We start from the raw sequence: 22,904 nt of genomic DNA, 5'->3' as shown, positions 1-22,904 counted from the left end.
AAAGGACTCAGTTGTGAAATACTCCTAAAGCTAAATCAATAAGCTACTAAAGTTGTTTTTCTCCCATAAATGTTTGTATTTTATCCCTTTAACTAAATGAGAAGGACTGTGAGGAATTTCTGTGATCTGGACTGTTAAGAAAACCAGCTGTACCTCTGGAACAGTATGCTCATGTGTTAACATTCCAGGTGAGTATAAATTATTCATATGCACATCTTAGCTGAGGATAACTCTGGCTTAATGGAGGACACAACATAACAGTTTTCTCTGGAAAATTATCATCTTTTTTCTGGTGACATGGGTAAAGAACTCTGCTCAGAGCACACCCAAATACTAATAAAAATTTCAAGGGCTTTGAGACATAGTTCCTCACTGTGTAAGGGTTTAAAAATGTCTACTATTTCTGTGATGCTCATGGCCAGCAATTGCTAAGCAATTAGTTGTACTGGCAGAGTCACTAGGAAGTGACTTCTGCCTTGGCAATTTTTTCTGAAGACTTTATTAAATTTAGAGCAATTTCTGGCTGACGTTTCTTCCTCAACATACAGACTTGTCCAGAATAACACCAGTCTTTATGAAATCATCACGAAATCCACTGAACTCAGTAGCTTCTAGGCCTGTCATTCTCCTCTCCTTGCCTTCTCTTCCAAGTTCCTAGAATGGGCTGTTACCTCCTGCTGCGTGGACTTACTGACCACACCAACCCCTTCCTTAAATCTTTACAGGGGCTTCTCATTTCCTTTTGCATCTACTCTGGCTGTTCGCCCCACGCATCAAAGCCAGTCTCCAGCAGGCTATGGATTATCTCATTTCCCTCATCTGCTGCTCAGGTCCCCAGCCTTCTCTCGCTCCATTCTGCTCAGTTTCTCTGGGTAGCACCTTCCTTGTGAACTCATGACCTTAGTCTTTTGAGCTGTCTCCCAAGCACTGCCATTTTCTTAGATTCGCAACAAACTCTCCTTTTTTACTTCCGTTCTAAATAACTCCTGAAAGCCAATCTTCCGTAAAAGTCATTTTGAATTAGAGAATTGATGATGGTCTCCTCTTCATCCACTCTGACAATAAAAGACCTCCTGTGGCTTCTTCCTCTGATATCCACCCCCGTTATAAACTCACCTCCGCTTCCCACTTCCAAAGTGACCCTTGCCCTTGACTTCTGTGTGTATCCCATTCCTGCTCTGGTTACTGTTCCTAGTTTAGAGACTCACACAGGGGTGAAGAAAGCAGGTTCTGAGGTCAGCTGTGTGACTTGGAATCTGATCTCTGCCACTTGCAGCTGTGCTCCTTAGGGCTCATTATTTAACCATTCTGTACCATGGTTTCCTCCTTAATAAGACTGGAACAATAAGAACACCCCACTGAGATTGTTGAAGTAAGCACCTCATACAGTATCTGGCACATGGTCCTCATGCAATAAATATTAGCTGTTATTATTATTTTTTTAACTGGGGGAGAGAATGAAGAACAGACCCCTATTTAATATGTCTATATCTATATCTACATACACATATACGTACATACATACATGTACATACATGTGTACATATCTACATTCACATACATAGCTACATAGTTTTGGAAAAACATTCAGAATATCACTTCTTTTTTAGAAAATGAAAAATTACGTATTTTTAAATGCAAAACACGTAAAGTTGAACAGAATCTTGGCTGGTGAAGCAAGGGTTTCAACAGAGGTGGGCAGTGCGCTGTATCGTTTGTTTCTACACACCTACTGAGGGTCTGACATTCGTGGTTTGTTCTTTGTTTAAAAGCACCAGAGCTTCATATGCATGTGTGGACACTTGCTTGCTTTTGAGTGACCATGACTATTAGGGCATCAGATTTTCCTTAGGAAAGTTTCAAAAGCAGGAGCTAGTCCACCTAACCTTAAGTAAATGAAAGAGAAATTAATTTTTTTAAAAAAAGGATAGTGTGAAGGAGAGCATTCTTTTAAAAAATGATTGTAGAGGGGACCTATTCAGATAAGTCTGTCATGAGTTTATGCATACCCCTTTAAAATCTGTTGTGTCCTCAGTACAGCCACTGTTTAGCCTGAGGATAATTAATTGCTCTTGTTTTCCTAGTTTTGTTGCTTATACATATTCTGTTAAGGAATTTTATAAACATACTGAAGGTGATCCTGGGCTGATGGGTATATTTTCTAAATAGAATACTTACAGGAGGCTTGTGTTGATTATTTATATTTGAAAAGTTGACTGTAGATATCGGTGGATTTCTTTCAAATTAATGATTTATTCCTGATGTACCAGGGATGTATCAGTGAAACATTTATTTAGAAAATAGAAATAATTTTAGATATGAAAATTGAATCTCTTAAAAATAATAAGAAATAATTTAATATACCAGTGTTTTTTGTGTAATATTGAAGGACCCAGAAGTATGTGTGTGTATATATATGTTATATATGTATATGTGTTGCTGTTTATCATATCTTAGAGGTTGCTACTCTCGTAGATATAAAAATTACTTGGATTTCCCTATTTTCATTTATCTATGTAATTTTACAGCTTACGTCATTTTCGGTTGTTTTATTAATACCAGTTTTATAAAATACAATAGAGAACTTATGAGGAAGGGTGGCATGAAAGAGGTGACCAGAGTTACACTGTTTCATATTTGTAACTTTCGTTTCTTTTCAAATGTAGATTTATTCCTGGTGATACAAATTGCTGTTTTCCTTGGCAGGCATTAGAAGCAAGTCTATGTGAAATTATGTAATGTCTGAAAAGTTATATTCATGATTAATTGGCCTATCCTAGAATGGTATTTGTGTGCGTGGAATAAGGCGATCATGCTTTTTTATTTGGCAGTGAGTTAAAGTGCCCCTGCTCAGATCGGGTTACTCTACAGGGCTTTTTGACTGAGAACTGTATATTTAGCTTGATCTCTTTTTAGAAAGCGTAAAATGTAGCTTCGAAGCCAAATATGCTGGAATTCATAGTGTAACCAATGTTAATCTTTGGATAACTTCAAAAGCAAGCTGTTCCACTCTGTCACACCTTAGTTAACAAATAAAGCCAAAAGATTTAAAACAGCAACATTATCATCTCTGTGGCCTCTGAACTCACAGCCAGTCTTGATTATCCAAGTACATTGTCTGTAGTGTCAAAATAATCGGTTTAGGTTCCTCCTGACCTTGACCTGACCGATCAGTCACAGCGATCTATTTACTTATCTAAGCTGGCCTTTACAGGACGTAGAAAATAAGGCCTTTAAACAATTGCCCCTTCCCCCATGTCAGCTTGAGAGACGATGACATTCATTGCTAACAGCACAGTGACGGTGAACTCGATGATCGGATTGCTGCTGGCGTGGTGCTGGAGCCTAACTGTTTGGGGAAAGTTAACTGCTGTTTTCTCATCTGTAGTGTGGCGATAATAGTACCTGCTTCTGGCATCTTAATGACTGACTAAGTGCTTACCTGAGTGTCTGTTCTTAGTGCTTTTCAGATGTTTGCTGCTGCTAGTTACTGTTACTCCTACTGCTGCTACTGCTACTACAACTGCTGCCACACCAGCTACTGCATTCCAGTGACTAGCAAAATAGTTCCTCCGGCAGGGCATTAACTCCAGGGTTCTACTCTTCAGTGAATCTTGACATGGTAAAACACATCCCGAAGTTGAATATGAGTAATTTGGGGGATACTTTTTTAAAGTATCTGTATTCTTATTGCTCAAAGGTGTGGACCACGGATCAGCCGCATTAGTATCGTGGGGGAGCTTTGTAGAAATGCAGAATCTCTGGCCCCATTCCAGAATTACTGAATCAGAACTGGCATTTTAACAAGGTCTCCAGGTGTTTTGTTTGCATATTAAGGTTTGAAAAGTATTTATCCCCATCATTTCCTAGCCCCTCCCCATCCTCAAAATCATCTGAATAATTTAGAGATGACTACCAGCAGTGGACCACCAAGCAGTATCATGTGAGCCAGGCCCTCAGAGTAGACAGGCAGTTAATTAGAAAGAAGGGAAGATGAAAGGAAGGAGGGAGGAAGAAAAACCATGCTGACAATACTGATACTATAATTCTGTAGGTTGGTCTGTGCTCACTGATTTAAGGTTCTTCTTTGTTGTGACACAGACTATGGAAAGAAGTACTGAGATTTTATGCGCTGGTAGCAAATTTCTGTGGCTCTGTAAGTTCCAGTGATCTGTCACACTTACTTTGCAAAGTTTCCTGTTAACTCACAGTCTCAAAAATTAGTATGAATACCTTATTTTCTTAAACACACACATACATGGTTCAATCCTCTGATAATCATGCTTTATTTAGCTTTTTGATGTGAAGATGTTGCTCTTAATGTGCTGATCCTAAAAGGTCAGTGGGTGGGAGAATAGAGTTTCATTCACTGTCCTTTGGCTAGTGCTTCCACTTTGGTTTGTTTCCTCCAATGTAAAGACTGTGAGGATGTGTAAGAACATTGGTCTTTGATTAACCGTGAATTATGGATGATGGTTGTGGAGGCACAGCTTTATTTGTATTATCACATGCCAGGGGTTAAAGAAAATTACTTGTTTTTTTACTTAAAATATGACCTTTGAATCAATTTTTTAAAAGTTAGAGGGACTTCCCTGGTGGAGCAATGGTTGAGAATCTGCCTGCCAGTGCAGGGGACATGGGAGCCCTGGTCTGGGAAGATTCCCACATGCCATGGAGCAACTAAGCCCATGAGCCACAACTATTGAACCCACGAGCCACAACTACTGAAACCCATGCACCTAGAGCCTGTGCTCTGCAACAAAAGAAGCCACCACAATGAGAAGCCCACGCACCGTAACAAAGAGTAGCCTCCACTGCAACTAGAGAATGCCCACGTGCAGCAACAAAGACCCAACACAGCCAATAAATAAATAAATAAATAAATAAATAAATAAATAAATAAATCATTTATTTAAAAAAAGTTAATTTGAAAAACACATTTAAGTTAAAATATGGTATTAGTTTTCAACTATTAAATTGGCAAGGACAAAAAATTGTTAAGCTATGTTAGGAATGTAGAGTGACATCATGCAGTTAAAAATGCCTCTGTTCTGTGACCCAGCAATCTCACAGCTAGGCATTTATTCTACAGGTATATATGCAAATACAAATGCACATGTGTACATTTTTGTAGAAGCAAAAGAATGGTAATAACCTCAGTATTTATTAGAATAAAACTGGTTTAGTATACCTCAACTTTTAATTTTTTTAAAAATGAAAGTGTCTCAGAAAAGCTTTTGAAAGGGAATTTGCATGTCCCGCGATTAAATATAGGAGGGGAACTTATTTTCCATTCCGTACATCTTTGTACTGTTTGAATTAAAACACACACACATAACTTTACAAATCAACAAAATAGCCCTTTTATTGAAGAAATTTAAGCCATGTTTAAAACACTTAGGTACCCCCCCCCCCCAACACACACCTTTAAAGCATATTCATGTAACATAAACTCATTCATGTCTCTGGGGCTCTCAGACCCACAGTTACTAAGAGTAGGCAACGAATTCTCAGTAGCCTCTCAGCTTTGTATTACTCTTGTGCTTCTCAAACTCTTCTGAGCATAAGCTGCCTGATGTCCTAATCATTCAGAGCTATGATTCTCAACCTGGGGTACCACCACAATCTCCTTGAAACTTTTTTTTTTAATAAATACATTTATTTATTTATTGGCCATGTTGGGTCTTCGTTGCTGCAAGTGGGCTTTCTCTAGCTGCGGAGAGTGGGGGCTGCTCTTCGTTGCAGTGCGTGGGCTTCTCATAGTGGTGGCTTCTCTTGTTGTGGAGCATAGGCTTTAGGTGTGTAGGCTTCAGTCCTTGTGGCACGGGGGCTCAGTCATTGTGGCAAGGGGGCTCAGTAGTTGTGGCTTGCTGGCTTTGGAGCGCAGGCTCAGTAGTTGCGGCACACAGGCTTAGTAGCTCCACAGGATGTGGGATCTTCCCGGGCCAGGGCTCGAACCCATGTCCCCTGCATTAGCAGGTACATTCTTAACCACTGTGTCACCAGGGAAGCCCTCCTTGAAGCTTTTAAAAATCAAGATGCCCAAGTCAGCCACAGACCTATTTAATCAAAATCCATGCATGTGGCTTAGGCATTTATATTTTTATAAAGCTACATAGGTGATTCCAATGTTCACATCTGTTTAAGAGCCACTGTCTAGATTACAGTTCTTGGTAGGATTCCTCTTCTACTAAAGCACCAGCTGTTACCATCTCCTCCCTGCTCCTAGCTTCCCAGGAGTAGATGTGGCACCAGAGTAGAATGCAAGGAGCCTCTGTTCTACATCCAAGGAAAAGGGAATGGCATTTTGAATAACCACATGGCTCTATCTGTCATTTTAGAATAAAAATGATAATGGTACTGATAATAACAAATCAGGTTTCTGCATAAGAATCAACATTTTTCTGTGTATAAAGAACATTGAAAGTAAATAGGGGAGATCAAAAGCTGATTTTATTGAAAACATCAATAAAATTCAGAAATCTCTAGGTAGACCAATGAAAAAATAAAGGGAACACACAAATTACTGACAGCAGGAATGGGAGTGAGGATATCACTGAAGACATAAAAAGAACAATAAGGGAATATTATGGGCAATTTTATGCCAATAAATTGGGCAACTTAGATGAAATGGGAAAATTCCTTGAATGCCCAAATCACCACAGCTGACACATACACACAAAATAGAAACTCTGAATAGCTCTATATCTATTGAAGAAATTGAGTTCAAAATTTAAAACTGTGGTACAGAGAAAACTCTAGGCTCAGACAACAGGCAACTTTAATGGTGAAGTCTATCAAACATTTAATAAATACAAATGTTAGATAAATTCTTTCAGAAAGTAAGACGTAACAGAATTGTATTCCTCTATAGTAGCAGTGAACATTCAGAAATTGAATACCATTTATAATAGCATCAAACAATATGAAAATATATAGGGATGGATATAGCAAAATATGTACCCTGAAAACTATAACCATTATTGAAAGAAAGTAGAGAAGACCTAAGTAAATGGAGAAATGTACATGTTCATGGATTGGAAGACTCAATAATGTTACCAAGTCAGCACCCCCCAAACTGATCTGTACAGTCGACACAGTCTCAATAAAGATCCCAGCAGGGTTTGTTCTGGAAATTGACAAGCTGATTAAAAAATTGATATGGTGATGCAAAGGATCTAGAATAGCTAAAACAAATTTTGAAAATGAAGACCAAAGTTGAAGGACTTATTCAGTGGGAAGAAGAACATTTCAACAAACTGTCCTGGAATAACTGGACATGCATATGGAAAAAAGTGAATCTTGACCCTTACCTCATGCCATACACAAAAATTAACCGTGCATCATAGACTTAATTTATAAACTAAAATCATGAAACTAGAAGAATATATAGGATAAAGCCTTTGCACCTTTCAAATAGGCAAAGATTTCTTAGATTGGATGTAACAAGTAGGAAAATTGGTAAATGGGACCTCATAAAAATTAAAAACTGATGTTTCTCAAAAGAAATTGTTAGGAAAATGAAGAGAAAACCACAGGATGAGAGAAAATATTCACAGTATGTGTATTTTATATATTATATATATATATATATATATATACAAAAGACTTGTATCTAGAACATATACGTATGAAGCTCTTGCGACTCAATAAGACAAACAGCCCAAGTTAAAAAAAATAGGTGTTATAGATTGTCTTCATTAGGAAGCAGGCACTGAGATGAAGTTCTATGGTAGAGTATTTAAGGGAAGCGCTTAGTAGTATCAGTTCCCGTGGAAGGAATGGCACTGAAACAGCATGGGGCAGAGGAAGGGGTCAAGCAGTGATGCAGCTCAGTAACAGCCGTGAGTGACAGGATATGTAGCTGTAGAGCTAGATTGGTCCTTCAGAGTTAGAACACAGCTGGTACAAGAGTTGGACCAAGATGACCAGGCCTTTATATTTCTCTATCACTCAAAGATGAGGCTCTCTACCACTTGTATGTGATCACCGCAGGAAAGGGCATGTCCTTGGGTGACATGACTCTGCAGCTGAAGCAATGTCTGAAGGGAGTGACAGCTGAAAACTGCCTCCTGGTAGAATTTTCGGTAGCTGGAGCAATAGGTTTTTCATTGGAAGAGAGTTTGACAATATATTGCAGTAGGCCATAATGACAGGCAAAAGTCTGACAGAAACTGAACAAAAGAAGATACATGAATGGCCATTGAGCACAAGAAAACATAGGCAACATCACTAGCCATCAAGGATATGCAAGTTAAAACCTCAGTGAGATACTCCTGCACACTCTCTAGAATGGTTAAAAAGACTGGCAAAACCGAGTGCAACCAGGAGTATAAAATGGTACAATCACTTTAGAAACCACTCTGACGGTTTCTTACAAAGTTAAACATAACTTAACATATGACCCAACAATTCAACTCCTAGGTACTTACCAGAGAGAAATGAAAACATGTATACAAAAAGACTTTAACACAAATGTTCGTATTAGCTTTACTCATACAGCCGAAAACTGTAAAGAGCACAAATGTCCATCACCAGGTGCATGGATAAATGAATTTAGGTATGTTGATACAATGAGATACTATGTAGCATTAAAATGAATAAACTACTCATACATGTAACACCATGGGTGAATCCCACAAACATGCTAAGCATAAGGAAGTCACAGAAGAGTACATAGTGTGTGATTTCATATATCTGTAGTGATAGAAAGCAGATCAGTAGTTGCCTGGGTCTGCAAAGGAAATGAACTACAGAGGGCTTGAGGGAACTTTCTGAGGGTTCTATTTTTTAATTGTTGTGATAATTGTATGCATATGTATATTTGTTCAAACTTTAAAAGGGTACATATTATTATTGTAAATTACACCTAGTAAATTATGTTTTTTTATAAGTAAAATTTAAGAAAAAGAAAAACAAATGGGAGTTTATGTTCATATGGAATCTTGGCTGTTCTTTTAACTTTCTTTTTTTGTAATGTTTTTATCTGATTTTGATATCAGAATTATGCTGGCCTCATAAAATGAACTAAGAAATATTTCTTCCTCCTTTGTTTTTTGAAATAGATCATTTAAGATTGGTATTGGGGGGGAAAAGAAAAAGATTGGTATTGTGGTCTTCTTAAATCTCCGAAAGACTTCACCAGAAAAGCTATCTGGGCCTGGGGTTCGTTGTGTGGAGGTTTTAAGTTATGAGTCATTTTCTTTAATGGATTTAAAGTTATTCAGGTTTTCTATGTCCTCTCGTGTTAGTTTTGTTGGATTAGTCTATCAGTGAAGTCCATTTTACTAAGTTGTCTAATTTATTGGCATAAAGCTGTTCATAATGTTCATAATATTTCCCATGATTTTAATGTCTTCAAGATCTGTAGTGGTAGCCCTGCTTACTTCCTGGTATTGGTAATTAGCATTTTTCTTTTTCTTAATCAATCAAACTAGAGGTTTCTAATAATAAAGTTAAGCATCTACCTACCTTGTAATCCTGCATTTCCACTCTTAGGTATTTACTCAAGAGAGACCAAAACACCTATCCATAAAAATGCTTACACAAGAATTTTCATAACAGTTTTATTCATTTTAGCCCTAAACTGAAGAAGACTTAAATATTGATCAACTGTAGAGAAAATAAACCAATTTTTGTATATTTTAACAATAAAATACTACTCAGTAATAAATGAATTGCTGATATATGTGACAGTATGAATGAATATGACAATACAGTGAGTGAAAGAAGCCCTGCACAAAAGAGTTCAGTGTCTGCTTCCATTCATATGAAGGTTTAGAACAGGCCAAACCAAACTGGGGGGGTAGAAATAAGAATAGTGGTTGCTTGGGAAGGAGGGTGGGAAGGGGTTGACTGGGAAGGGGTAGGAGAGAACTTTCGGGGGTTATAGAGTGCTCTATATCTGATAGCAATGTGGCTTACGTGAGTGCCTGTTTTCAAATCTCTGAACTGTATCATTGTGTATAAAGTACATCTAAACTTAGTTGTACAACATTGCTAATGTTCTATACATTGAACCTTACACTTAAAAACAGTTAAAATGGTACATTTTATGTTATGTATTATTTTACAGTTTAAAAAATGTAAGTGGGTGGATGTGATGTGAAGGTTCTAAATGGACAAATGTTTCAAGTGTTTATTTTTCCTCATATAATGTGCCTTTTAATTATTATTTCTTTTTAAAAAATATTTATTTATTTATTTATTTAGACTGTTGGGTTTTTGTTGCTGTGTGTGGGCTTTCTCTAGTTGTGATGAGCAAGGGCTACTCTTAGTTGCGGTGTGCGGGCTTCTCATTGTGGTGGTTTCTCTTGTTGCGGAGAAGGGGCTCCAGGTGCATGGGCTTCAGTAGTTGTGGCATGTGGGCTCAGTAGTTGTGGCTTGTGGGCTCTAGAGCACAGGCTCAGTACTTGTGGCACACAGGCTTAGTTGCTCCATGGCATGGGGATCTTCCTGGACCAGGGATCAAATCCGTGTCCCCTGCGTTGGCAGGTGGATTCTTAACCACTGCACCACCAGGGCAGTCCTATTATTATTTCTTTATTTACCATTTATATGCTAAAATAAGAATGTAGTTTAGAAAATGATGAGAAAGAACCAAGTATAAGAAATAATGTTACATTTATATATTTAACAAATATATATCAAATAGCTACAGTGTGTATAGTTCTTCATTATATGTGATAAATAAGATAAACTAAACAAGGATCTCCTTCAGAGAGCTCACAGTGTATTAAGCTTTGACTTAAAATATGCAAAAAATTTGTTTTTGATTTCACAAAGATAAAGAGCTTTCTTTCACCTACTGTATACCCTCTAGTAGGTTTCTGTAGACTCTTAAAGTTCTAGGGAATTGAGCTTAAAAATCCTTGCCCTGGGGTAAAGCTGTCACTCTGGTGTTTCTCTTCTTGGCCTTGCTGTAGTTTGCATTGACAGGGGAGGGCTTATGTTTTGTGCCCTCCCCACACAGCCTGCATTGATGCTAGAGGACCAGAGAGCAGGCTTTCACTGATAATGTTCCTGTACGTGCTGGGTTGTTGCCTGGCTTAAAGCATTACTAGATCTAGAACCTCCACCACAAAGAGGTTTAGGGCCGAGTCCAGAAAACAGGATCAGAGTTCTCGACATTCAGGTAGTAATTACCATCCTCCTTTCCTACTTCTTATGACTACTGTAGTTGAAAGAGTCAAAGGTAGTCTGAAAGTAAAGAAAACAAAAGCAGAAAACTCAGGGGCATGGAAATTCTTCACACCAGTGGGTTTAATGTGCCCACTGGGCAATTAAGAATTAAGTGTGATAATGGAATCCCACTACATTTATTGTTTCTGTGAGGACAAGCACTTGCAGTACCAGTTGTATTCTATTGGCATACTTGGGTGCTGAGTAAATATTAGTAACTTGTTGAATAGTGCAGAGCATCTCAACTGCCATGTAAATCTCTGTGAAGGCAGGACGTTGTTGGAGGGAGTGGTGGTGGTGATGATAATATTATTGACAGAGTGACTGCCATGTGACTTTTCTAGCTTGTTAATATCCACCTGCCTATGCCTCATCTTTTCATTCTACTTGCCTGTTTGTATCTAATTACAATCAATTCAGTTGCCTGTGTCTTTGAGTAGTTAATTGAGGCTTCTCTTGGTGGAATTGGTAATGAGCATGTTTATGTTCACATCATGCCTAGGTGGGGTGGTATGTGGGCGCCACGTCTGGATTAAAACGGATGCCTTGGGGCAACTGAGGAAGCTGGCTGTATGATTCCAACGAATACATGACATTCTAGAAAGGGCAAAACTATGGATACAGTTAAAAAAAAAAGAAGATGGGTGGTTAACAGGAGTTAGAGTGGGGAGGGAGAGATGAATAGGCAGAGCACAAGGATTTTTTAGGGCAGTGAAAATACTCTGTATGATACTGCAGTGGTAGATACATGTCATCATAAATTTGTCCAAACCCATAGAATGTACAACACAAAGAGGGAACCCAAATGTAATCTGTGGACTCTGGGTGATAATGATGTGTCAGTGTAGGGTCATCAGTTATAACAGATGTATGAGTTTGGTGGGGGATGTTGATAATGGGGGAGGGTACGCATGTGTAGGGGCAAGGGGCATATGGGAAATTTCTGTACCTTCCTCTCAGTTTTCCTGTGAACTTAAAATTGCTCTTCAAAACAAAAAATCTAAGAAAAAAAAGAAACTATTAAAGATTTGTGATACTTGAATATGAATTGATTTTAAAATTCCATTTTCCAAAATCTAGGGTAAGGCTTATATTATATTGCTAATATTGTGACATACTTGCTGAAGAGAATAGTTTGTAAATCCTAAGCTGACTTCTTGTAGCTGTGTGTTGAATTTCCAGCTGTGTTGAATCAGACTTTGATCCCTCTTAAGAAGATAAATGCAATATCTGCATTTTCTAATGGTAGAGGTGTAGGAGAGACTTTTAGATGAAATCTAAAAGCCAAGTCTTTGCCCAGTTAGGAAATTAAAAACCCTGGGGGAGGCAGTTGTTTCGTTGTTCTACCTACCTCGCAACTGGTAGGGCTCATTTATGACCACCCCCCCCCACCCCCCAGGAACAAATGAGATCCTGTTCTTAAATGCACTGTGTGGGATTAGATTTGTTTCCTTCCAATAGAATCATTTTCCTTCATCAGCACTCTTATAAATGGCACACCTGCCTAATTAGAACAAGTTCTAGACTACAAGATACAGTGTGAGCATTTCAATTAGCTCCACACAATTGATAACTATTGTGACTGATGTTCTTAGAAAGTTTTCCCTTCTTTCCTCTTCTTAGTCCTCTGTGGCTAAGCTTTTTATAATGTTATACTTCTGAATCAGCCTTTGATTGTGGGAATTTCTCCATATGTGGTCATTGATACTGCTTTTGTTTCTAAGTGATTCCTTAAATGAAAAAAGAAGTGATATATTTATGGATATGTGTAGGGATGCTTTTAAATATTTTCATTAGATTTAATTCACTTGTCACTTTTAAAATACGGAGAACCCCCTCGACTGTGACAAGGAGGTAAAATACAGCAGTCACATTCAAGATCTCCATACATTAGCAATAATAAATCCTTTTGCCTTGAGTAATACAGAAACTCAGTCCAGAGCCACTGGGGATGATGTGGTGCTCCCTCACAGAGCCAGTCACCCACAGAGAAGTGTAATGAGCAGGGGAGGCGATGCGATGAAACCTATGCGGCCAGAGGAAAATCATGGTAAAATTTTTGCCTATGATAAGTCTTGTAATAAGTATATCTCCAGTTATCCTCTGGAAGAAATGATTTAGGCATCTATCTGTTCAGGTCAAGATTCATGACAGGAATGTAAGAATAGCCTTAGAATAAAGCAAAAGAGTTCGCAAGTGCAGAGAAAATGGCAGTAGACATGTTGTGAACAGAGTTCTCTTGTGCCCGAAGGATCTGAAATAGCCCCTACGCTGCTGTGAGGGCACGCTGGTCACCAAACCTTCTTGCAGAGGGTTGGCTGCACTGACCACCATTATAGCACATGCTGACAAGGACAAGACAACGCTCTTAAAATATAAAATGGTTTAGATTATCACAGGAAGACTCTGCTTTTAGAGTTAGTGTATTTCCCAAGACCACAGATTAAGTAGATTGCTGTAAAGGAAAATCCTGAGTGTGCGTAATCTATATCCTAATTAGGAGTGGGCTTGATCTGTTCAGACAGATATCAGTTGAATAAGTGGGTTAAGTGGCAAGAAATGAAGTCTAGCTCTTTATTAGATGTGTCAAGTAGAGTGCTGAAGTAGCCAAAAAAAAAGTTAGTATATTACCTAAAAACAACATAAGCAGTTTCAACCTCTGTTGTCCCAGTGCTATCAGTTGTGCAGTTTGTGGAAAATAAGTCATTACCAATAATAAAACACCAAAGTTTGTAAGATATTTTTAAATAGATTGAACAGATTGATGCTTTTTAATAATTTTGTTACTCTCACTACAGTGTATTCATCTTTCTTGATTTCTTTTTCTTCCTTTTTTTTTAGTTGTGTTATTTCTTTTCTTTTTTGGCAGAAAAATGATATTTATTGGAGGGATGGGGATAGTTGTGTTATTTCTTGAGAAGAAAAGAGGGTAGTGGTCACAATTAGGTACTGGCAGCTGGGTGTGGCCCCAAATCTATCTTGCATACAACCTAGAGTGGCTATTAGTGAGTGAGCCCCAGTAGTTAATACTTGTGGGAGTGGTGAGGCAATTTTCCTACCAGCTGATTTTAAAGTTTTGGTTCTATCTTGTCAGGTTAGACCCATGGAATTACAGTTATGTCCAAACATAAGTGCCATTCATTATAAATGGTCAGAGTAGGAAAAAAGCATTCAGATTAGACAGTGATGGAACCCACCTTGCCATCAATGGTTGCTTCATATTGTAGTCATTAAAAAACATACATTAAAATAAAGAATAGTAGTCAGTATTTTGGAACCCATTAAACCTGAGGAACCAGTTCCAAACCTGAAAGCAATCTGTTCATTTGTTCATTCATTTATTCCACGAATGTACTTTGAGACTGGAGCTACAGCAACTAATCTGTGTTTTCTTAATGTTTAGTAGGTGAAACAAAATAGACGAATGATACAGCATATGTCGGATAGTGATGAGTACTATGCAGAAAAATAAAGCACAGCATGGAGGATCCGGAGGTGCTGGTGGAGTGCAGTTTTAGAGAGAGTGGTCAGGGATAGCCTTTCTGATAGGTGATACCTGAATCCAGCTCCAAGGAAATGAGGGACCAACCATGGGAAGCGGAAGAGCTAAGAGCTTAGAGTCAGCAGGCTGGGCTCCCTCTGTCTTAATAGCTTTGTGACCTTCGGGAGGCATTTAACTTACCTGTAACATGGAAACAGAAAGAGCCACCCAGCCTGTTTCACAGGGTTTGTGTTCGGCATCAGTGAGACATTTGAGAAGAGCATTTTGGTAAAGGAAAGCAGTACCTCGACTTTAAATTTCAACCTGAAACAATAAGAGGGTACAAATTAAAGAGATAAATACAGCAGAGTCTTAAAATAGCCCTTCCGTACAGCTTGTTGTGGAGTTATGGAATTGAGTTGTCTGAGCTAAAGTGTAGAGAACATTCTCCAAAGATGAACTGTTTGATACTGGGTGTACAAGATTTATATTCATCTTTGTTTGCTTTTCTGGTATTACTTGTTTAAGATTTTATGTTTGTTTTTGCTTTTCTTCCTTTGACATCTTTTTCTTCTCTTTTCCTTTGAAGCTTTCCTTTTATTAAATTAGTTCCAGGCCTCTTGACTCTCAGTTGAGGCATCTTCTACCCTGTTCCTGTACTCCCTGATTACTTCATTAAAAACAAGCAAACAAACAAAAGCAAAAAAAACCAAAAAAAACCCCCTCTAAGATGAATACTTATCACGGGGGCTCACAACATCCGTCTTTTATAGAGTAATTCTAAACTCCAGAACAAATTATTTGCACTGATGTTTATTAAGGACTTGAAATTGTTTGTTTGCCCTGTTTGTTTTTATAGTCAGAGTGATTTTGCAGTAATTGCAACAATGTTTTAATAGAACTTTATAGTTTACAAAGTACTTCACACACTCACTCACATGGGAACTTTAGCAACCCTGGAGTGAGACAAGGTGGACGCTCTTGTGCCCTTTTACAAATGAGGGAACCCAAAGCTCAGAGAACAGAATTTAAATTCAGGTCTTTCCATGATACAAATGTAAATATATGAATGAAAAATGCTGAATTATTTCCAACACTTGGAATTACTAAAATGATAGGTTTTATAAGTAAATTAAAGAAATTTTGTAGATGACTCCAGGAGAAGAATCTACAAGGGATTATGGAAAGAGAGGGCTATGTCCCTGATCTTTTGTGAACTAAGACTGTGGAGACTAAACCCCTTCTGGTGTCATTGTCAGGAAGAAGATGTGAGCCTCTGCCCCTGCCTCTGATCTGTGCATGATCCATCTTCCTCCCTCCCTCCCTTTCTTTTTCTTTCTTCCTTCCTTCCTTCCTTTTTCTTTTTCTTTTTCTTTCTTTTTCTTTCTTTCTTTCTTTCTTTCTTTCTTTCTTTCTTTCTTTCTTTCTTTCTTTCTCTCTCTCTCTCTCTCTCTTTCTTTCTTTCTTTTCTTTCCTCTTCTTTTTTTTTTGTCCAGTTACTTAGACTAACAAGACTAACAAGCATCTTTTTTTCCTTCAGGGCAGAAATGAAAGTAACCATATGCAAATATAAAACTTATCAAAAATGTGTTGTCTTGGATTTAAGAATGTTTCCTCAGAAAAGGCTATTTTATTTAGTTATCAAGGGCCCCGAAGACTCTTAAAATATCTTTTAAAGTATAATGGAAGCAATAAAAAAATTAGAGCTGAGTTGGGAAGGGCCTTAGAAATTATCCAGCCATGGAATCATTAAACTATTTGATCGGGAAAGGACCTTTGAAAAAGTCCCAGATTCCAACTCATGGGAGGCTTCTTTGTCTACCATCCTCGCCATCCTGATAGGGTCCATCCAGCCTCTCCATGGCCTCTTCTGATTGTGAAGACTGTATGATTCCACTTATATGAGGTACCTAGATTACTCAGACTTGTGGAGACAGAAAGCAAAAGGGCGGTTGCCTGGGGCTGGGGGGAATGGGGAGTTAGTGTTTAATGGGGACAGAGTGTCAGTTTGGAAAGATGAATAAGTTCTGGAGATCAATGGTGGTTGTACAACATTGTGAACACACTTAATGCCACTGAACTGTGTTCTTAAAAATGATTAAGATGGTGAATTTTATGATACAGACACACACACATACACACGCACACACACACATTTTACCACAGTGTAAACAATAAAATAAAGAAGCAAGAAAAAATTCATTTTGTTGCTGGACAGCTCTGTTGGAAAGTTGGAGTCTAAGATGACTCATTGGGGCATGGAGAACAAATCTAACCCCTCCCCCTGGATGAAGACACCCAGCTTGTCCCCTCCCAACAGTCTCTTCCTAGCAAACCAGTTCCTTCAATAGGTCATTTTGTTTTGCTTTACAGTTTGACTCATGATCAAGATAAAGACTATATGTTGTAATTGGCTGATAAGCCTTTTAAATCTCTCTTAATCTATTGATTCTTCTTCCATATCTGTTTCTCTCTCTTACTCCCTCACTCATTCTGTCACCCTTGTAATTTATTTGCTGAAGAAACTGGGTCATTTGTCCTCCAGAGTTTTGGTACTTGCATCCCTCTGCTGTGTAGATTGATAAGTTCCTCTGTCCTCTGTATTTCCAGTGAATCAGTAATTGGATTGAGATATTTTATCTTATAAATGCTGTAATCCAACTATATAGTAACTCATTCTATATCTTTTTTTGAAAGCACCTCCCAGCTCTTTGCTTGGAAAATTGTAAACATTGAAACAAAAAATTGGAAAAATTGAACGAATAATGTCATGAACACCCACGTACCTTTATATAGGTTCACCAACTGTTTGCATTTGCCACATTTGCTCTCTCTCCCTCTCTGTGTGCGGGCACACGTAATACACACAGGTTCTTCCCCCCTTCATTGTTTGAGCTCAAGTTACAGACATCATGACACTTTACTCCAAAATATTTCAGCACATAACTCCTAAGAACAACTTCTATATAAACACAGTGTAGTTTATGTATTGTCTGCTATTTAGTGTATATTACCCTGATGATCCAAATAGTGTTCTTTATAGCCATATTTTTTAAAAAAATTCAAAATCCAAGCAAAGATCACAAATTGTATTTAGTTTTCCCACCACTTCAATCGCCTAAATTGGTTCTGCCCTTTTTTGGGTCTTACGTGACGTCAGCATTTTTTGAAGAGTCCAGGCCAGCGTGTCCCTAAATTTGGATTTGCCTGATTATCTCCTTATGATTAGATTCAGGATAAGTGTTTCCAGCAAGAACACTGCATAGGCAGTGCCAAGTCCTTCAGCGCCACACTTGGGAGGCATCTGATGTCAGTTTGTCCCGTAATGGCTGACAGGTTTGATCGCTCAGTTAAGGGGGTGTCTACCAGATTTTTCCATTGTAAAGGAACCGTTTTCCCATTGTAATTAATAAATAATCTATAGCATAGTAAAGGTTGCTTTTTAGTAATTTAAAAAACATGCCATTGGTCATGGGAGAAATAGGATGGCAGAGATTATGAGCACATTAGAGCTATTACTGCTGATGGAAAATAATTTTTAAACATTTGTTTTTCTTGAGAGAGGAGAGACAAGGAGGGGGAGGTAGTAAAGGTGAGAAATGGGTTTTACTGAAGACAGACTTGTGTTTGAATCCCAGCTCCACACTTGAACCTGTGCAACTTTAGAAAAGTTTCCTCACTTCTCAGAGCCTCAATTTCTTTCCTGCGATGAGCATAATAATATACATTCCTGGCAGGATTGTTAAGATGATTAAATGAGCCAGTGTATGAGTGGCCTCTAGCCTAGCAGCTGCCTCAGGACCATCACATGGGAGGTGAGGAAGCAGTACTTCCTGAGCAGTTTGCAGAGTGGGTGCTCATTCTCGAGATCAGATTGAAATATTCAGGTATGTTGATAAGAAAATGTGATCAACAGGTTAGGTGCCTTTGTGAAACTTCAAAGAAAGGAATTCAGAACTGGGAGATGTTTGGTTCCATTTTCAGACCTCTTAAATATGATTTGTCTGTCGTGGATTTATGTAGAATTGAGTTGCCATTTGTTCAGACCTCTTTCTGACTGCAATCCATTTTAATCTATTACCAGGGATTATTTTTGAAACAGTTTATGTGTAGTCTGATTGAGAATAGTGAAACCATAATAATTCTGTGACCCATTTACATGCATTACTGTAAAAGTTTCGTTTCGTACAAGTGACAATTTTTTAAACTTAATTAGACTCGGCTATACTGAGGTTAGCAAAAAAGTGCTTTGAATTATCAATAATTCATTAGGGAAGACATTTCTGTATAATGCAGTGGTTTTATAGAGTATTGTGAGATAGTTATCCCTAAAATAAATGGTTGTGAGCATACATCAGCATGGTGGGGCTCGCTTGAATGTAGCATGAAGTGATATCATCTGTGCTTTCTAGTATTGAGCGGAGTGTGGGACATCGGTCTTTCTGGCCATGAACCACTAGCAACCTTTGTCCTTTGTGTTACCTTTAGTTAAAAACGAAAAATGAGCATGAATGCTGGCTGATGGCCATGTCTTTCTTACAGCTAAAAATTCATCTGGGAAAGAGAAATGGGATTGCAGATTTGGATTTGTTTCATTGCATGAATGATATGTGACATTTTGTAAATTATTTATCACTGCAAGGATGGCAGCAATGGCTTGAGCATTGTTATATCAAAAGAAAGCAGGAATCCCATTAGTATAAGGACCGGGTTTTAGCTAGAATCTATCAGGGGAATGTTGTCACTTGAAAATCAGATTGTTCTTTTAATTGCTATTTAAAGGAACAAAAGTGTTCCCAAGGTACTGCAGTTGAGCAGTTGCAAGTAATAACTATGGATCCATAATTATGCAGCGCTGATTATCTGGCATTTAAAAAATGGTGGCAGGAGTCAGTGACCAGTTTGTTGTAGCTTGTCTTTTTTGGATTTTCTAGTACAGTGTTTTATACTCTGCTTTTTAACTGGAGCTACAAAAATGCATTTGCATAGTTACCTCAAAAGTAAAGCCTATGCATATTAAAAGAACAAATTAAACTGAAAATAAGGGCAAGGTAATGAACGCTTATATTGTACGATGAAATTAACAGTCATATTGGACAATTTTGCAAACTCTTGGTCATAAGATGAATTCTGGTTTTTGATATGTCACATTGAACCAAGACGTTTGTTGGAATCATTATTACCATTTGAAATATTACCTTGGAGATCAGAGTTTTTTTAACTAGCATATGTTTCTTTCATTTATTCATATATATTTTTATATAGCTAGCAAATACATTTTGAGTGCCTGCTGTGCATCAGGCAATGTATCAGGCATTTGGAATAGAGTGGCTGAACAAAGGAGGTTTATTTTACGCTGATGTATATTTAGAAAGTTAGGCCTAGCAAAATCTTGTTTTTAATTTACATTTAAAAAAAAAACTATTTGTGATTATACTAAGCTTTCTTGCCCTAAATTTTTGATTCATGAGATTCAAATATAAGTACATTATAGTTACATTCAGATGGCTAGCAGACAACATGTGTGAAGCTTGGAATATGAAATAAAATTTCAGTTTTCATACAATTTGGCTGTTCACAATACTGTGACCAGATCTGGAGGCACAGTCATCTCTTGGTGCAGGCATACTAGTGTTGCTGGTAGTCATAAATAACAATGGAGGCTCTAAAATAGGTGCAGATTTATACATTGTTAAAAGCAGTTTCCTTAATGCCAGTTAAAGGGGTGCTGGGGGTTAGACAAATGTTTTGTTGTTTCTTTTTTTAAAGTGGAAATGTCTGAGATTGAGATTTATCTCCTTTGTGTGGCATGGTTTGGTTTACTTTTGTAGACCTTGGTGCCAGAAGGTCTTGTTAATGGTCTTTTGATCATCTCAAGTGATCCCGCAGAATTTTAATGTTCTCGCTTAGTTCTAATGCTGTTATTGTGTCACCTTTTAACATACCAGTGTTTTATGTCAGATATTTAATTGATGAATAATAGTAACCTATACTAAAACATTTGATAAATTTTAATTAAACCATCTGGTCTGACTAGATGATATTCATAGACTATAATACTGCTGAGATGAATCAATTTATTGTAGGCATCTAGATTATGGGAACAATTGAGACTTCAAATGAATTCTTAATGTTCATTTCAGGAAGATAATGTAATATATAAAGGTTATAGATTTCATTGGCTTAATAAAAATTACTTAATAAAAATTACTTCTGAGTCTTATACATTACACTTAATTGCATTATTCAGGCAATACTTCAGTATCAAATAATTTGAGGATTTTCTTTATTAGCAAAAAATGCTGATATGAGTGACTTATTTCAGCAGTTTTTCTTTGGTAAAGAAATACATAAGAAGCTTTTGATTTTAAGGTTTTGTTTTTAATTTTGAAATGGAAAACTTACAGTATTTTTTCATTTTAATTTTTTTGTAGCCCCGTGCCGATCCCATTCCAATATGTAGCTTCTGTTTGGGGACAAAAGAGTCAAATCGTGAAAAGAAACCAGAAGAACTCCTGTCTTGTGCAGATTGTGGCAGTAGTGGTAAGTTGGTATTTTTTGCATATGTGTACAATGACTCCCCATTATAGCTACATGTGATTTCTATCAAAAGAATATTTGTTATTTAAAGCAATTATTTGATAATTGTGTAAGCTTTAAATTTAAAAAGTAAATGCAGGTGGGGGGGAAGTGTGAGTATGTTAACACTGACATAAACCATGTTATGTATGTTTATATAATATTATGTATTTATATTTTAACTTAAGCTTTGATTTCATACCAGCATTGATAATTCAACGTGGACTATTCTACACTGCAGGTAAATTCAAGGTAGAGAATTCTGAACTTTCAAGCTGAATGCAACTAGAAACACTTGTTTTCTATAACCCGAAGTCTCGATTTGACATATTTGAGTTGAAGTATATAGTTTCAGGTCCTGACACCTACTGGTGAAATATAAGTTCACCCAGCTCTGTGTGACAGCCGGAAAGGGATGAACAGTATTCTGGAAACTACACTGATAGAATCAAGAAATCATCAGACATGAAAGAAATTCAAATTGCCCAGAATAAGATAGGAAAAGGGTGGTCTATGCAGAAGGTGATATTGAAATCAAGGAATTGCTGGGTAGGGACACTAGGCCATTGGCAAATTGCAGTACCCAAAATGCTTTCAAGGTTGCTGTCACCTCTTTTTCTCAGCATAGGATTTTAAGACTGTACCTCCACTTTTATAATGGAAATTAAAAGTCAAATTGTGCTTACAGTAACAGAATTTGTCTTACCAGTCAGTCTTCTTGTTAAGCAGGTGATAAATTGCCCTGGTGAGATATATATGGTTATATGTATGTACACACACACGCGCGCGCGCGCGCGCGCACACACACACACTAATAGAGTGAGTGGCAGTTACTGGGTTTTTAAAAACTGATCTCTGTGTTAATCTTTAAATTTTCCTCTCCCAGCCTACTGAAACTTTTCCCCCCAAAATATTACTCTAAAATTAATTACCAAGTATTTATAGCTCCTCTACCTTGAGTCAGTTACTTAACCATTCTTAGCCTCAGTTTCCTTATTAGAAAACTAAAGATAATGGTAGCACCTACCTCTTGGGTGGTATGGAAGTTAAAGGAGAGAACACAGGTAAATAGCCTAACACAGGGTCTATAACAACTCTGGTAAGTGTGCTATAAATGTCAGCAGTTGTGGGGGTTTTTGTTTTGTTTGTTGCTTTTGGGTTTTTTTTTTTTTTTTTTTTTTTGGCATGCTTGGTATTGTTTTCCTTGATTGCTGCAAGTAATTTAAAATCTTGTCATTTATGACAGCTGCTTGATGTTTGGATAGAGGAAATGTTTCACACTGAGGAATGACACTGTTGTGTAATGATTCTTCCTTCTCCTAGGAAGGTTTAACTTGATAGGCCCTAAGTGGTTCTGCAGCTCTCAGGACCTGCCTAGGAGGAGAGAGCCTTGGAAATAAGACATTTCAAACTCTGCTTGAGAAATGCTTTCTGACAGTCTTTTTGATGGGCTTTACAAATTCATTGAAACTCTTTCACCTGCCCATGGTATCATGGCTAGTGACAAAAGGGCATGGAAACATTATCTGTATGTTCAGATTAATAAATTTCAATCCTACAATCTTCTTGTTTTATCCTGGTGAGGTAGTGCCTCACTCATCAGTTCTGACTCTGTGATTATCTTTTGGGTTTTCTCACGAGGCTCATTCTGAATGAATTATTG

The 22,904-nt window shown here is 37.6% G+C and overlaps 1 protein-coding gene across 1 annotated transcript in view; it reads left to right on the top strand.

Moving 5' to 3' along the window:
- Positions 1-22,904, top strand: part of KAT6B (lysine acetyltransferase 6B) — a 180,957-nt gene that overhangs the window by 93,765 nt on the left and 64,288 nt on the right. Inside the window, 1 exon segment of the mRNA XM_057735003.1 lies at positions 21,097-21,205. Coding sequence (XP_057590986.1) covers positions 21,097-21,205 — 109 coding nt within the window.

The sequence above is a fragment of the Hippopotamus amphibius genome, chromosome 5 (assembly GCF_030028045.1).
Source record: "Hippopotamus amphibius kiboko isolate mHipAmp2 chromosome 5, mHipAmp2.hap2, whole genome shotgun sequence".
NCBI lineage: Eukaryota > Metazoa > Chordata > Mammalia > Artiodactyla > Hippopotamidae > Hippopotamus > Hippopotamus amphibius.
Note: the sequence above shows the minus strand (reverse complement) of the source record. Positions and strands in the feature narration are given on the sequence as shown.